Genomic DNA, 13676 nt, shown 5'->3' on the forward strand with positions numbered 1-13676 from the left:
TTCATCTTATCACACGTGACCTTTTTCATCTTACCACATGTGACCTGTCCGTACTCATGTTCTGCAGGGATACCAGAGGAGTAGGGAGTGTCCTCTGTTTCACCCATTTGTTCCTCAGAACTGTTTCTGGATAAATTCTCTGTAATTGTTTGCTTGTGGATCAAAGTATGAATGGTTATTGAGCTGCTTTGCACAGATAGAATCTAAGACCTTAGGAAAATAGTGGGTTGGATGTCGAAGTGTATCACCCATTGATTGGCATAATAATGGACTAAAATCATAACCGGGAAGTTTGGAAACATGGATTGATACAGTGTTTTGCTTAGCTTGCATCATACACATATGTGCTGATGAGGGTATCTGTCATACAAAAGGCATGCTTCGCCCAAAGGCAAAACAGTGGCATCACATTGTCCAACCTGCAGATGCCTTCTTAGAGCAAGCATCCCGTCTGAGACTGATTTCTCAGTGTATTTAAGGCTTCTGCTATTTTCCAGAGCTGTGTTCTTTTTTTTTTGAGAAAGTGAAAGGCCCTCATGAGGTGCAGATTTCTGGGTTAGTAGGCCTCCCCTTTTCATAGGGTCTTGAGAGTACTTGACCATCTCTGCTGCACTTGGTAACTAAATGATGGGACATTCAAGTGATCTTGAAACATGAAGCAGGTTAGAGAGACTTTCTTCAGGCGCTGTGTGGAGCAGGGGACACGTGCCTGATGATGGACCAGGGGACCCCTTCCAGTGCCTTTTCTCACCATACGTCCTTTACTCACTGAAGGAGTGGTCCTTGAGCCACCTGTGTGCTCGGCATTGTCCCCGTACTTGGAATATAAAGTCACAGAAGACCTGGTCTTGTCCTCCAAGGGCTTACTGTCCAGGTGAGGAGACAAGACAGACACATTTGTGTGTGATAAGGGCTATGAGAGCAGACGCAAGAGGTGTTGGGATTATAGACGTGTGACAGCCATGTGGAAAGGTGGCCTGAAGAGGCTTCCAAGCTGGTGATACTTGACCTGGGATTTGAAGGATGAAGAAGGGCAACGTAGATCAAAAGAGCAGGGGGAGTTGTTTCGCATTAGAGCCCCTTGGAAAAAATTTTAAGAAGTGCTGAAGCCTGGGATCCACTACAGACCTTGTATTTCAGAACGTCTGAAGTGCAGCCCATGCATGAGATATTTTTAGAGTTCCTAAGGCGATTCACTTGGGAAGCCATGGTGAAGACCCTTTGGAAGTTTCACTTAACACGCTAGCATCTCCCTAGCCATCACGTGTCTGTTCTTCAAACCGACACACTTGCTTTGTAAACCTCTCACCTGGCAATCCGGAGAATGCCACCGATACCTGTTATGTCTGTGTCTGTTCTCTTCCCATCGGGGGTCAAACCCTGCGTGTCCTATCTGTTTCTAAGGTGTACAAGGCCTGCTCAGGTTTTCCATATGGCAGACATGAAATCAGCGTCTCCACGGTGACAAGAGTGAGCACCGTGTGTGCGTCAGTTGCTGGGACAGGAATTGAGGCCACGCTCTTGGCGAATCCGACTCTAACTTCCCAGGGGCGTGTGCGCTGTTCTTAGTAGTGTCTGTGAGATTTTAGTGGGACTGCATGTGGTTTTTGTGTGTGTGTGTGTGTGTGTGTGTGTGTCCTGGTGTTTCATCAAATTATCTTTTCTGACGCTCGGATTTTACTACTCTACCAAGGGAAAGAATCCAAGTCCGTTGAAGTATTAAAAATTTTTTCCCAATATTATTCAGTTGAATGGGAAAAAGATTTCAGAATGCTTGTATATATTAAAAATGGAATTATTTTTAAAATGTAGAGGTGATTTTAATAATCTCTTTAGTTTACATCTGGGGATGCAATTTATGATGCATGTTCATAAGCACTGTCAACATTTGACATCCCTTGATAATGCTATTTTATCTGAGATAGGTATCTTTGGGTACTTTATAAAATCAAATATTTGTCAGAAACTCAGCAGATTTGAAGAGTGATATAGGCTAACTGACCCAAAATAGAAATTGTGAAAATATGACTTATAACTTTGGTTCAGAAATAGGTCATAATACAAATTAAACTTCCCAATATGATCTGGCTTTTCAGAATTTTTTAATAAAGTTGATGAAAAGGTTTTTATGGAGACTAACTGAAGAAAATTGATCATTATTTATTTAGCTAAATGAATGATTTAATGGCTAATGATTTCCAAATCAATAATATGGGCAGCTCTCCTATGTGAATTTAGTTCTGGAATTAAATTTATCATAGAGTGCTTTCCAGAGGCACTTAGTTTGCACAGAATTAGTGCTTGGAGGCTTATGCATAGATTTCATCTGATTTTGACTGTATAACTTGTTTAGAAAATGCATTATATTCAAGATTTTAGAGCCAGCATTGCAAATTAAATTCATATACACTTTTAAATGTAAGGCAGGCTTCCCCCTCCCCCCCCCCCCGCCCCCCATATACCTTAATGGTACAGTAAAATCACGCCGACTCAGTCTATAGTCATCATGACACCTGGTGAATCCCAGTGAGACCTTTTGGGATCAGTCTACTTCACATCCTCACTGATAATTTTGTCGAATGTTCTTCAGTGGCTTCAGATTCAAAGACTGAGCAGCTTCCTGTATGTGGGGTTTGATTTTCACTTTGCAGAAGTCCTGGAGTCTCCATGCTGCCTATAAGGTTTTAATGCCCAGAGGTGTGACTTCATGTAACCCTAATTACCGTCCCGAGGCCCCATCTCCAAATACCGTCACACTAGGGATTGCGGTTTCAACAAATAAATTTCAAGGGAGCACAGACAGTTTGTTCACAACACTGTCTTTACAAATTAGCTACTTTTCTGAGTGTAGGTGATTTACATTTGCTTTCCAAGCCCGCGTAGAAAGCAAGATAACACTGTCTCCTTTGGGGGGTTTTTGTGATGCAAAAAGAATTAGAGCTAATTCATGCAAAGCATCTTTCTCATATCTGGCTTGTTGGAGCAGATATTTTAAAAATTATAGGTATTTTTGTTTTATACTACTAATAATCATTGCTGGGTAAAGAAATGGCATGAATGCAGGCAGAGAGTTTGCATATAAATCATTAGAGATTCAGACTAATTTAGCTGGTGTGTAGGACAGGGATAATACCAGTTAAAACTGTAAATTAAGGTTGGCCCATATTTATCGAGACCTTGAACATCAAATAAAATTTAATTTTCATTCTTCAGGAAATGGGAAACCATTGAAGAGCTGCATATCTGCATTGCGTTTGCGTATATGTGTGTTTTAAGCTGTTGAGACGAGTACACTGATGCTTGACGAAAAATAACAGGAAGTTAGTATGAAAGTACGGTTTTAAAATGGATTGGAATGGATTGGAAGGCATCAAGTAGGGTTGAAAGATTCCAGTTTTTAAAGGAGAGTGTGTGGCAGTGGAAGTAGAAAGTCTGTGGGAATGAGTTCTTGGGAAATGAATCAGCCTGCTTGGGTGGCTGACGGCTGGAAGCAGGGGAGAGGGTGAAGTCCAGGATGACTCTGGGATTTTGTGTGTTGCTAACTGGAAGAATAGTGCACCCTTTTCAGAAATATGAACGATACCGAGGAGAGAATTAGTAACGTGGGGGGATATTTGAGTGGCAGTGTCACAATAACCGGTCGGTAATATAAGTCGTAGGAAACGGATCAGGGCTCTAGAGATAAAGATGAGGAAAGTACTGAGGTATCAGCTGAAATGAAGCACACGGCTGAGTTCTCCTGGGAAGAGAGTGTGAAGTGGAGCTGACAGGTAGGGATGAAATAGTCTAACTGAATTCCCACAGTCAGCGGTCGAGGAGAAGGCGATCTGGTGACGTGGACACGGAGGAGGGCCATTTGAGGAGAGCTGCGGGGAACCCCGTGACCCTGAAAGCCAAGGAGGGACCAGGTGGCGGTGCCTTGTGGTTCGGCGAGATCTGAGAGAGGACGGCGAGGCCTGCAGAGTGGGTTAGAAGGGAGAGCTCCCAAGGGAGGAACCTTTTTTCCCAAGACCGGTGTGGTTTACTTATGTGTTGGCACAGGACCGGTAGAAAGGGACTTCCGTTTTTGTTGACTGAGGAAAACCGCGAGCTTCTTCCACAGACAGGTTGGGAGGAGCAGCTAAGTGAGGGTCGGGTCCCAGTGAGAAGAGGCTGAGTAACAGCAGGGATGGCAGAAGTGCACCTGCTTCTCGGGTGTGCATGTCTGCTCTTGTCGTCCTGCTGCAGTCCGTCTCCACGCCTAAATGCAGCGGCTAATCCATTAGCAAGTATGATTTAGGGGCGCCTGGGTGGCTCAGTCAGTTGAGTGTCAGACTTCGGCTCAGGTCATGATCTCGCAGTTCGTGGGTTCGAGCCCCGCATCGGGCTCTGTGCTGACGGCTCGGAGCCTGGAGCCTCTTCAGATTCTGTGTCTCCCTCTTCCTCTGCCCCTTCCCCGCGCGTGCTCTGTCTCTCTCTCTGTCAAAAATAAATAAACATTAAAAAAAAATAATTATTATGATTTATATGAAATGGAAGTAATTGCCTCTGTTTCCGCTCTGCCAGTTTTTAACAGAAGAACCTATTACCTATTATCCGTCATCTTTGTGGGGGAATCAAAAAGTGTCCTAACTGAAGAAAGTCATTTGTTCCCTCAAGTCTGTACTTTTTGGTGGGGGGCGGGGGGAGGGAACTTCTAGATGCTTTCTATATGCTAAAGAGATGATACGCGTTGAAAACTAAGGCTCTGATCTAAAATTCACAATGCTTCGAAAACCAAAAGGACTTCTTATAACTTGTTTGGCATCAAAACCTGAATTAAACTGACATGAGGTTATTTAATCTTTGCTTTATCTCATCTAGTGTGAGCATTCAAATGTTTTACAGCAGAAATGTAATGTCTTTGATTCTGGGTGCTCTCAGAACGTGCTGAAGGTATCATGTCATATGTGATACATTTCTAGCATAACTTCCTGAAAGTTCAGAACGTTCTGAATTCTGGGACACAGAGCCATGCAATAAATCAATGGTGGGTCTGGGTTCTCTTTCTGAAGATGGTTCCCAAATTACTGTATCATTCTGCCTGTTTTTATAGTTTATAGAGGCTGTTTTAGTTGTTCCAAAATGTACCTGGGATTTTGGTTTTATGTTAGGTATGGTAAGACACCCAGGCGTGGAAATGATGGTCATGAAGGAAGTTTCTACTTGCAGATCCCTGGACATAGGAGGCAGGACAGGCCACCCAGGGCCCCATTGTTACAGCAAATACTTGACGCCCAGGAAGAGACAAGCGACATGTACTCGGGGAATCAGAGCAGACTGTTTATTTCGCACCAGGGTTGGCCCAGCGGAGTCACCTCCAAAGGCTGAGCCGTGAGCCCTGGCGCTGGCCTTCTTTTATGCCTGGCTAGCTTCCGGGTATTGGAAACCTTCTACTGGCTGCACGGGGTGGGTGGGAGGCGTTATCAGTTGTGCTATGTGGGCAGTTGGCTGATGCAAGAGGCAAGCAGGATTACAGAAGCCAAAAGCATGCAAGGAGAGTATCCGGCCTCGGACACCTGGCTGGCCTTTTTAAATCACTTCTTGCCGGCTTTCCTTCTCAGCACGGGGGGAACACTTGGGTCAGCCTGGGGTCGGAGGCAGAGGAGGCGGAGGTGTGAGGGGAAAGCCTGGGCAAAAGTCTTTATTGTACTTTCCATGGGAACAGTCGGGGAGGGATTGTAGGCAAATTTGAGCGAGCCTAAAATAGGTTGTTTGAATAATTTTGTAAGACTCCAGGCTGTAGTTTTCTCTGGTTGTCCAGTGGCTGGCCCTGGGGTGGTTAGAGTGGAGGAATATAAAAGCCACTGGAGAGAAGGTGGTTCAGAGTATTGGCTCTAAATTGGTTGGTTTGCATATCAGAGATGTGCTCAGAGTAATTTGTTTGCTATCTTTAGGAATTTCTAGCTCTGAGAACGGCAGTCTTTCCAGGATTATCAAACACCCAGAATGTCAAAGCATCATAAAATAGGAAAAAAAAAAAAAAAGATTAACACATTTGTGCGTATGAAGTAAAATCTGTGTGGATATTATTCACTTGAAGCAAACATTTATATTTTAGGGTGATTATTGTTACTGGTCAAAGTAACAGTGATGATTCTTTAGACTTTTTTCTGAGGGTGATTTTTGTCATGAAGTATTTCTTTTATCTTTCCTGCTGTAATAAGCTTTGTATTCAGTTATTATATGTTCAAGAAATGCTAGAGATCATCTTGTCAGTTGTATCTTTGTAATAATATACCTTTTTAAAATAAACCTACTGGAATTTAGGTGTTCAGATGAAGATCTTCCCCTTGAATGATCTTTCCTGAGGACTCTGCATTTATTTCAATTATGTTGTCAGTTGTTCCTTTCTGTCATTTTAGTTTGTTGTTGGGTTGTTTTTGTTTTGGAATTTCCTTCAGGGTCTGTAGCATATTCATTGGAATATCTCCTGGAGTATTTTCATCACTTGAGGGTGCTTTGGTTTGGGGATACAGATAAATGCACATTAAATGGAGTGAAAGATGAAGTCAGTGATATGATTTAAAAAAAATAGATCTGACTGGAAGATAGTAATGGAACTGGTATTATGACAGATAGGCGTCAGATTGGCCCCTGTCACAACTCTTAGGAGGAATGGTCCTTCAATAGCCAGAGAAACAGCCACACACCTGAACAAAAGCTCCTGAACTTTGAGGGGACTGGGCTCTTTTGATGAGTGTGTTCAGATATGCTTATTTGAAAATTGGTTTCCCTTGTGCACAAAGAAAGGAGGTATCTGAAAACAGAATGGGAGGAGGAAAAAATTGGGTGAGATTGTAGGTCACTTTATAAGAAATAATGTAAGAAAGAAAATTAAAAGGGAAAAATCACTAGTTTGTGAAACTATCGGACTTTTTTTCCCTCCAAAATACGGATCCTGAAGGACTATTAGGCAGGCATCAAATGGTAGAAGATATAAGGCAGGTAGAAGTCAAAATGGTAGCCCAGGGGTTTTATGCATGTGTGTGTGTGTGTGTGTGTGTGTGTGTGTGTGTGTGTGTACAGTATGCAGTTTCTAGACACGAAGTAAATTTGCCGCATATTGTCCAGAATGTTCACAGATTAAACTTACATGCTTTTCTTGCTTTATCTTCTGGCGTCCCAAAGATAGAGCTAAGCCTTCATCCTTCAGTTTTAATAGTGTTCCACAACACACTCACCAGTACTGTTTCTTCTTTGCTCTCAATTATTTGTAGAAAATTTGATTTGGGCTCTTTGCATTGTATTTTTTATTATTTATTTGGAGACTTTCTCTTGTCCTAGTGTGTTTATCCCAAAGGGCAGAGACTGATTGTTAGGGCAATGTCTGGTTCAGAGAAGATTCTCATTGCCACAGAATGAAGGAATGAATTTGCAGCTGGGCCTTGAAATGAGTAGCTTTTGAGTAGAAAACCTCTAAAATAGTGTGATTCCGGGGGCGCCTGGGTGGCACAGTCGGTTAAGCGTCCGACTTCAGCCAGGTCACGATCTCGCGGTCCGTGAGTTCGAGCCCTGCGTCAGGCTCTGGGCTGATGGCTCGGAGCCTGGAGCCTGTTTCCAATTCTGTGTCTCCCTCTCTCTCTCTCTGCCCCTCCCCCGTTCATGCTCTGTCTCTCTCTGTCCCAAAAATAAATAAAAAAAACGTTGAAAAAAAATAAAAAAAAAATTTAAAAAAATAAAATAAAATAGTGTGATTCCTCGGAAGTCCTGAGGCTGACTGGTGGTCCAATTTGGTCCGTAAGGTTTGGAGAATACAGAGGAAATGAGTATTTACAGAACCAATATTGCCTCTGTAAGGTGCAGCAGAGAAAGCTCAGATCCCTCCCGTGAGTCATCCACAGGAGATTCTGAATTCTAAGTCAGCTTTTGACACTTCATCCACTTGTAGGTGGTTCCTCGCCCCACCAGTGTCTCATTGTCCAGACTGTTAGCTAAACTCAGATTATATAAATGACTTAAATTTTAGTTCAAGTGAGACACAATTAGGAAGGTAAATCTTCTGGAAAAATATTATATGGTGTATTTCTGAAGTCAAATATCATTTACTTTGGATTATCCACGTAACAGTTCTCCTTCATTAGTGCAGATCATGAGATTCTGTGTCCTTTAAAAATAAAGGATTTACATTGTGATTACATATGACTACCTGGTATTTGTCGCTAAAACCCTAAATGAATCCCGTATTAATACAAACCACGCATAAACACAGGCTTTGTTGGCAGTGTGCTCTCTTTTATTAAAGCCATGAGACTGATAAGTTGTTGCTTATATAAAAAAATTGTGTGGAAAAGTTGTTAATAGTTGGGAATCTTAAGATCTTATACAATCAAAGCAAGGGCTTTTTGTGGAGTGTGGTGAAGAGGGATGTTCTTGGAAGGAACAAAACCTATTCATTGTTGTATTCAAAAGATTTATCCTAAATTTGCACTCACATAGCTTTCTTGTTGCTTTGCTCTTTGTTGCTCATATGCTCAGTTACCATGTCAGCTGTCATTGATACATATAATTTTATAGCATGGCTTGGGCCTTTATAACCAAAAGATTAGCTGTAAGAAACCATCCTCACTGATCTCTTTGCACTTAGACTTTGTACCTGCACTAAGAGAATTTTCTCCTATTTAAAAGTGTAATGAATAGCACAGTTTGTCTGAGTTAAGGCAAGGTTACTATTTAATAGCATGGTTTCATGTGATCTGTATTAGATGGTATGCATAGACCTTCGTAGAAGGTCTCAGAGAGTCCTCTCGAGCTAGGTATCTGTTGAAATCCTGTAGGACTGAAAACATAGCACGTAGTAACCATGAATGTCGTATAGATCTTCAAGTAAAATCATGCATTTTTTTCCCCTGCCTTCAGTTCTCCTGCAGCTGGCAAGTGATGCTTTACCAAGTGACATGACCTTGGCTCTGGCGTACCTCCTGGCCTTACCACAGGTGAGTTTGCCGTTACCAAGAAGGGACTTCATGAACAAACAAAAAAATCTGTGCTGGGGATTTTTCACCAATAAATTGTTATATGTCTCACTTCCTTCTGATTGTTCTTATGTGCTGGAAGGACTGTGGTGTCAGTATTCAGAGAGCAAATTCTACCATTTTAGCTGAAGTGTTCATTTCAAAATCTGCCTCTCCATCACAGCATCTGCCTTTACAGTGTCTTCTGAATTTTAACGTCGTCTTGTTCAGTTGAGCGTGAGCTTGCGTTGATGTGATGGAGACTTTGAACATAAATTCTGTAGTGATGACGAGAAATGTAATGGCTTCTGATGATTTTCTTAATTTCCTTTCAGCTGAGTTCATTCTGTCATGTTCCTTTCTAGGTGTTAGATGCTAACAAGTGCTTTGAAAAGCAGGCCCACTCTGCTTTATCTCTCCAGCTGGCAGCATATTACTATAGCCTCCAGATCTATGCCCGACTGGCTCCATGTTTCAGGGACAAGTGCCATCCTCTTTACAGGGTGAGTCCTCCTCGTTTCCACTTTATTAACAAGCAGAGCTGAGTTACTTGTCTAAAATAGTTAAAACACATGTTTATCTTTGGAGGGACTGATGTGCTTTATATCCAGAATGCATTCCCAGCGTTGGACGTAATAACTTTTCCAGGCACTGGAAGAGGTAATTTCTCATGTTATTGTGAATGCTGATTCTTCCCACAACTTTGCTGTCATTTATTTTATTTTACAATTTCTTAGGAAAGGTTAAAGTAGTAGGAGAGGAGAAATGGAGAATTGAGTGTTTAATTCACCTCCCGAAAGGAAGATGGCTCTAATTTAGGACGGTAGGCAATGCAGTTCTTTGAGCAGTGCTGTACTTTTATTTATTTTTAAGCCAGAAATACGAGAGTAGTTACTGTGCCGATGAAATGTTGAAACATGGTATGTCTACTTGCCACCAAGCTCCAGACAACTTTTACATAACTTATAAAGTGTGGCCTCAAGTTATGTGTGCATTCTTTTGTGGACGCAGACTTATTACGGATGCCACTGGAAAATCAAAGCCCTCTAGGTTTACTTGTACATATACCAGTTTTAATTATCAGCCTTGGGAAATTATCTACTTTTTTTTTTTTTTGTACTGGTGTATTTTTTTTAATGTTTATTTATACTTAGTGAGAATGAGTGGGGGAGGGGCAGAGAGAGAGGGAGACACAGAATCAGAAGCAGGCTCCAGCTCTGAGCTGTCAGCACAGAGCCCGATGCTGGGCTCGAACTCATGAGTGGTGAGATCATGACCTGAGCCAAAGTGGGATGCCCAGCCCACTGAGACACCCAGGTGCCCTTGTACTGAGCTATTTTTAAGAGAATTACTACTTTAAGAGTAGATAAGCAAATCGGACTTTGAAATCCACTATGTGTACAGATAAAAGGTCAAATTTCGTGGCAGGATTCTTTCTGTCCTGACCTCAGAGCACACTTTAAAGAAGTACTTTTACAATCCAAGTGTGTATCAAAGTTCTAGCTGCCTCAGCCTTCCCAAACATCTCTAGGAATCTACAAAGACATGAAAACATTCCCTTTGTGGCAAAAATTCATGGCTCTCATTCATCCATTTTTTTTTAAAAAGAGAAAGAGGGGGGATCGTCTAGAACACACGTTAATCTTGCAAGGGCATACTGTTATTAGACCTGTATTGTCCTCAGGCATAGTTTTATCATGATGACAGTTGGCCAAGTAAGGAACGTTTTCTTCTTTTTAGCTACTTAATATATTACTTTATTTTGGGGATTGTGTGTGTGTGTGTGTGTGTGTGTGTGTGTGTGTGTGTGTGTGTATACATACATATAATTTTTTTGTTTTGTCTTTTATAGCTATTGCTTTGTGCAGTGACTTGATTCCATACTCTAGTAATTTTCCTTTGTTTTATTTTTATGTCTCAGGTATGTTTCTGTGTGAAATAACAAATTGAACCACTGCGCTGTAAATTGAGGGACAGAAGTGATCACATAGGTGGAAGCGTGGCGAATGTCCTTCCGGAACAGCGTACTCACTGTCTTTGTTATGTTAGGTGGCCGTCAGAGAATGTGCGCGGCAGATTTGCCGGTGTCTGTCTTTCGTTAGTGCTGGGCACATACATAAGCAACAAGTAATTTACTCCAAAACACCAAGCGTGTTGAAATGCAGTAAAGCTTTACTTTGACCCAAAGCATTGTGCCTTGTTACAAACACAGTCAGTTGTGTCCTCAGGACTTCCTTGACTGCGATTTCTAAGTGGGTGCCGTTGGCATGGGATCCAAGTGCTGGAGTGGGATCGCCCTCTCTTGTTCCCATGTATGTACTCTGTATCAAGATCACACTGTGTGCCTAGCACTGTGCTGCACTTTCCATGAATACAGAGCATTGAAAGGTCAGTCATCTGGGTACCTCAAGCGTGCCGTGGGCTCTGAGCATTAAGACGAAAAGACGAATATGGCTGCCTGAGCGCCATGAACCGGCCGCTTACTATAAATGCAGAGAAGACAGTTACATGCAGGGGACTGGACAGGCTTTGCAGGAGAGCGCTGCAGACCGATGCACCACAGACTCGCTGGGCCCGTAAGGGCCAAAGAGCTTGCTGTAGAGCTACATTTTGGCCCAGTCTTCAGTGTCGTTTCTTAAAAAATCTTAATTGAAGTAGTCCTCCTCAAAAAGTAGTCCTCTTGGAGGAGAATTCTAGTACAACATATGTTCCTCTTTTCCCTGATAATAAATTATTTTTATAAAAAATTATTTGTAACAAAAGTTGAAAGTCCTTAAATCATGTACTGTTTGTGAGAGAGGTGAGTTAGGAGAAAACCATTCAAGTCCACCCCGACTTTTATATCTGGCAGTCACTGTTTCCTTCTTCAGATCCTGCAGTCACTCCATAAGGAGCCCCATTGAAAATCTCCCCAACTCGGGACGCCTGGGTGGCGCAGTCGGTTGGGCGTCCGACTTCAGCCAGGTCACGATCTCGCGGTCTGTGAGTTCGAGCCCCGCGTCGGGCTCTAGGCTGATGGCTCAGAACCTGGAGCCTGTTTCCGTTTCTGTGTCTCCCTCTCTCTCTGCCCCTCGCCCGTTCATGCTCTGTCTCTCTCTGTCCCAAAAATAAATAAACGTTGAAAAAAAAAATTAAAAAAAGAAAATCTCCCCAACTCAACCATGGGAAGAGACAAAGAACATGGAAAGCTCGGGGTTAGAAGTAAAGGTGCTTCCATCTTGGTTTCCTCCGTGTTCCCAGCAGTTCTTTTCACTGAGTAGAAGTGTGAACATTTTATTTCCAGATCTTGTATTTTGTATATCCTGCCATAGATCCAGTGTTTATCAAGTGCCCAGTGTGAACGACCTGGAGCCTGGCATCACAGTGAGAAGAACAGTGAGACTTGATTCTTGCCCTTTTCTTACCCTTAACCACAATTTCTGTTTCTTCCTTCCATCTCATGTCACCCCGCCACCCGTCAACTCTGGGCCCTTTTCCCGTCACCGTCCTCCTATCAAACTATCCTTCCTTTGAAGATGTCCCTCAGAGCTATCTTGTCTTGCCCTAGCCCTGGGCCTCTGATTCTTGGTTGTTAGACTCTTCATCCACCCCGTGGCATGGCTTGGGACACCTGCTCCTCCTCTGTCTCTGGGCCCGGTAGCAAAAGGCAGCTGCTGTTCAGGGTCCTCTCTTCAGGAAACTGCAGTAGAGCCATGTGGGAACAGAAACAGTAGAGTCCACGTAGCCCCGCGTGTTTGCTTCAACACATGATTTCTAACTTCTCGGCTGCTGCAGACAGAAACAGTGTCTCTTCCGGTAGTGTTAAGACAGCACATGGCCGGCTCAGGGGCCAGCTCATTCTCCAGGGACTTCGTGGCAGTTCTGTGGAAAGCATTTGGTTGGTTGGTAGTCTGAAAGGTGAGCTGAAGAGGTAGAAAGTACCCATGAATTTTTTTAACATCAAGATGCAAAGATGTTCTGAAATTCTTCCAGATAGATGTGTTAAAAGGGAGTGGGAGAGGTCGAACACCTCTCCAGTTGTTTTTCTTCTCTCTGCCCCAGGTCCTCAAATTAATTCAGTCTCCGGGCTCCGTGGTTCTTCACTTGGAGCACTGGAAACGTCTCATAAACACCACCCTGTCTTTGCTTTTGTTAGGTTTGTATTCTTTCCCAAACACCTGCCAGAGTGGTGTTTCTAAAATGGAGATCTGGTCACCCTGCCTTGTGCCTCAAATCCCTCAGTGATTTCCTGTTGTCCGGGCAAGGTCTGCATGTCCCCCACGGTCTGGCCTCCGCCTCTTTCTCCAACTCCATCTTCCTTTGCCCAGCCATACCAAGCCACTTAAATTTCTCAGATGCCCTGTGCGTTCTCTTTCCTTGTCTTCAAACCTGTGTTCTTTGCTATGATGTTTTCCCCCAGCATTTCTTTGCTTAGCTACTTGCTTCAGGTGTTACCTCGCCCAGGCTGGGTTCCTGTCCCCTGCCGTCACTCGGCAGTGCTCCCAGGCTGTGTTTGGTGCTCTTCTGTGGACATCTGTAGTGGCCTGTACTTACTCCAGTCATTGTGCTTACGCTCTCGTTTTGCATTTATGTATCTTTCATCTCACTAGATAATGAGCTGTTTGAGGCCAGTGTCTGAGTGGCATTTGTTTTTCCCAATGCTTAGAGCAGGACCAGGATAATAAAGAGGAGTAAATAAATCTTCAGTGGGTAGATTATTGAAAA

The 13676-nt window shown here is 43.0% G+C and overlaps 1 protein-coding gene across 11 annotated transcripts in view; it reads left to right on the forward strand.

The window, feature by feature from the left end:
- Positions 1-13676, forward strand: part of NBAS (NBAS subunit of NRZ tethering complex) — a 355550-nt gene that overhangs the window by 230638 nt on the left and 111236 nt on the right. For all 11 annotated transcript variants that reach the window (XM_045054925.1, XM_045054924.1, XM_045054917.1 and 8 more), the window contains 2 exons: positions 8878-8954; positions 9338-9475. In XM_045054925.1, the coding sequence (XP_044910860.1) occupies positions 8878-8954; positions 9338-9475 (215 nt within the window). The remainder of the gene's footprint in view (positions 1-8877; positions 8955-9337; positions 9476-13676) is intronic.

The sequence above is a fragment of the Felis catus genome, chromosome A3 (genome assembly GCF_018350175.1).
Source record: "Felis catus isolate Fca126 chromosome A3, F.catus_Fca126_mat1.0, whole genome shotgun sequence".
Classification (NCBI taxonomy): domain Eukaryota; kingdom Metazoa; phylum Chordata; class Mammalia; order Carnivora; family Felidae; genus Felis; species Felis catus.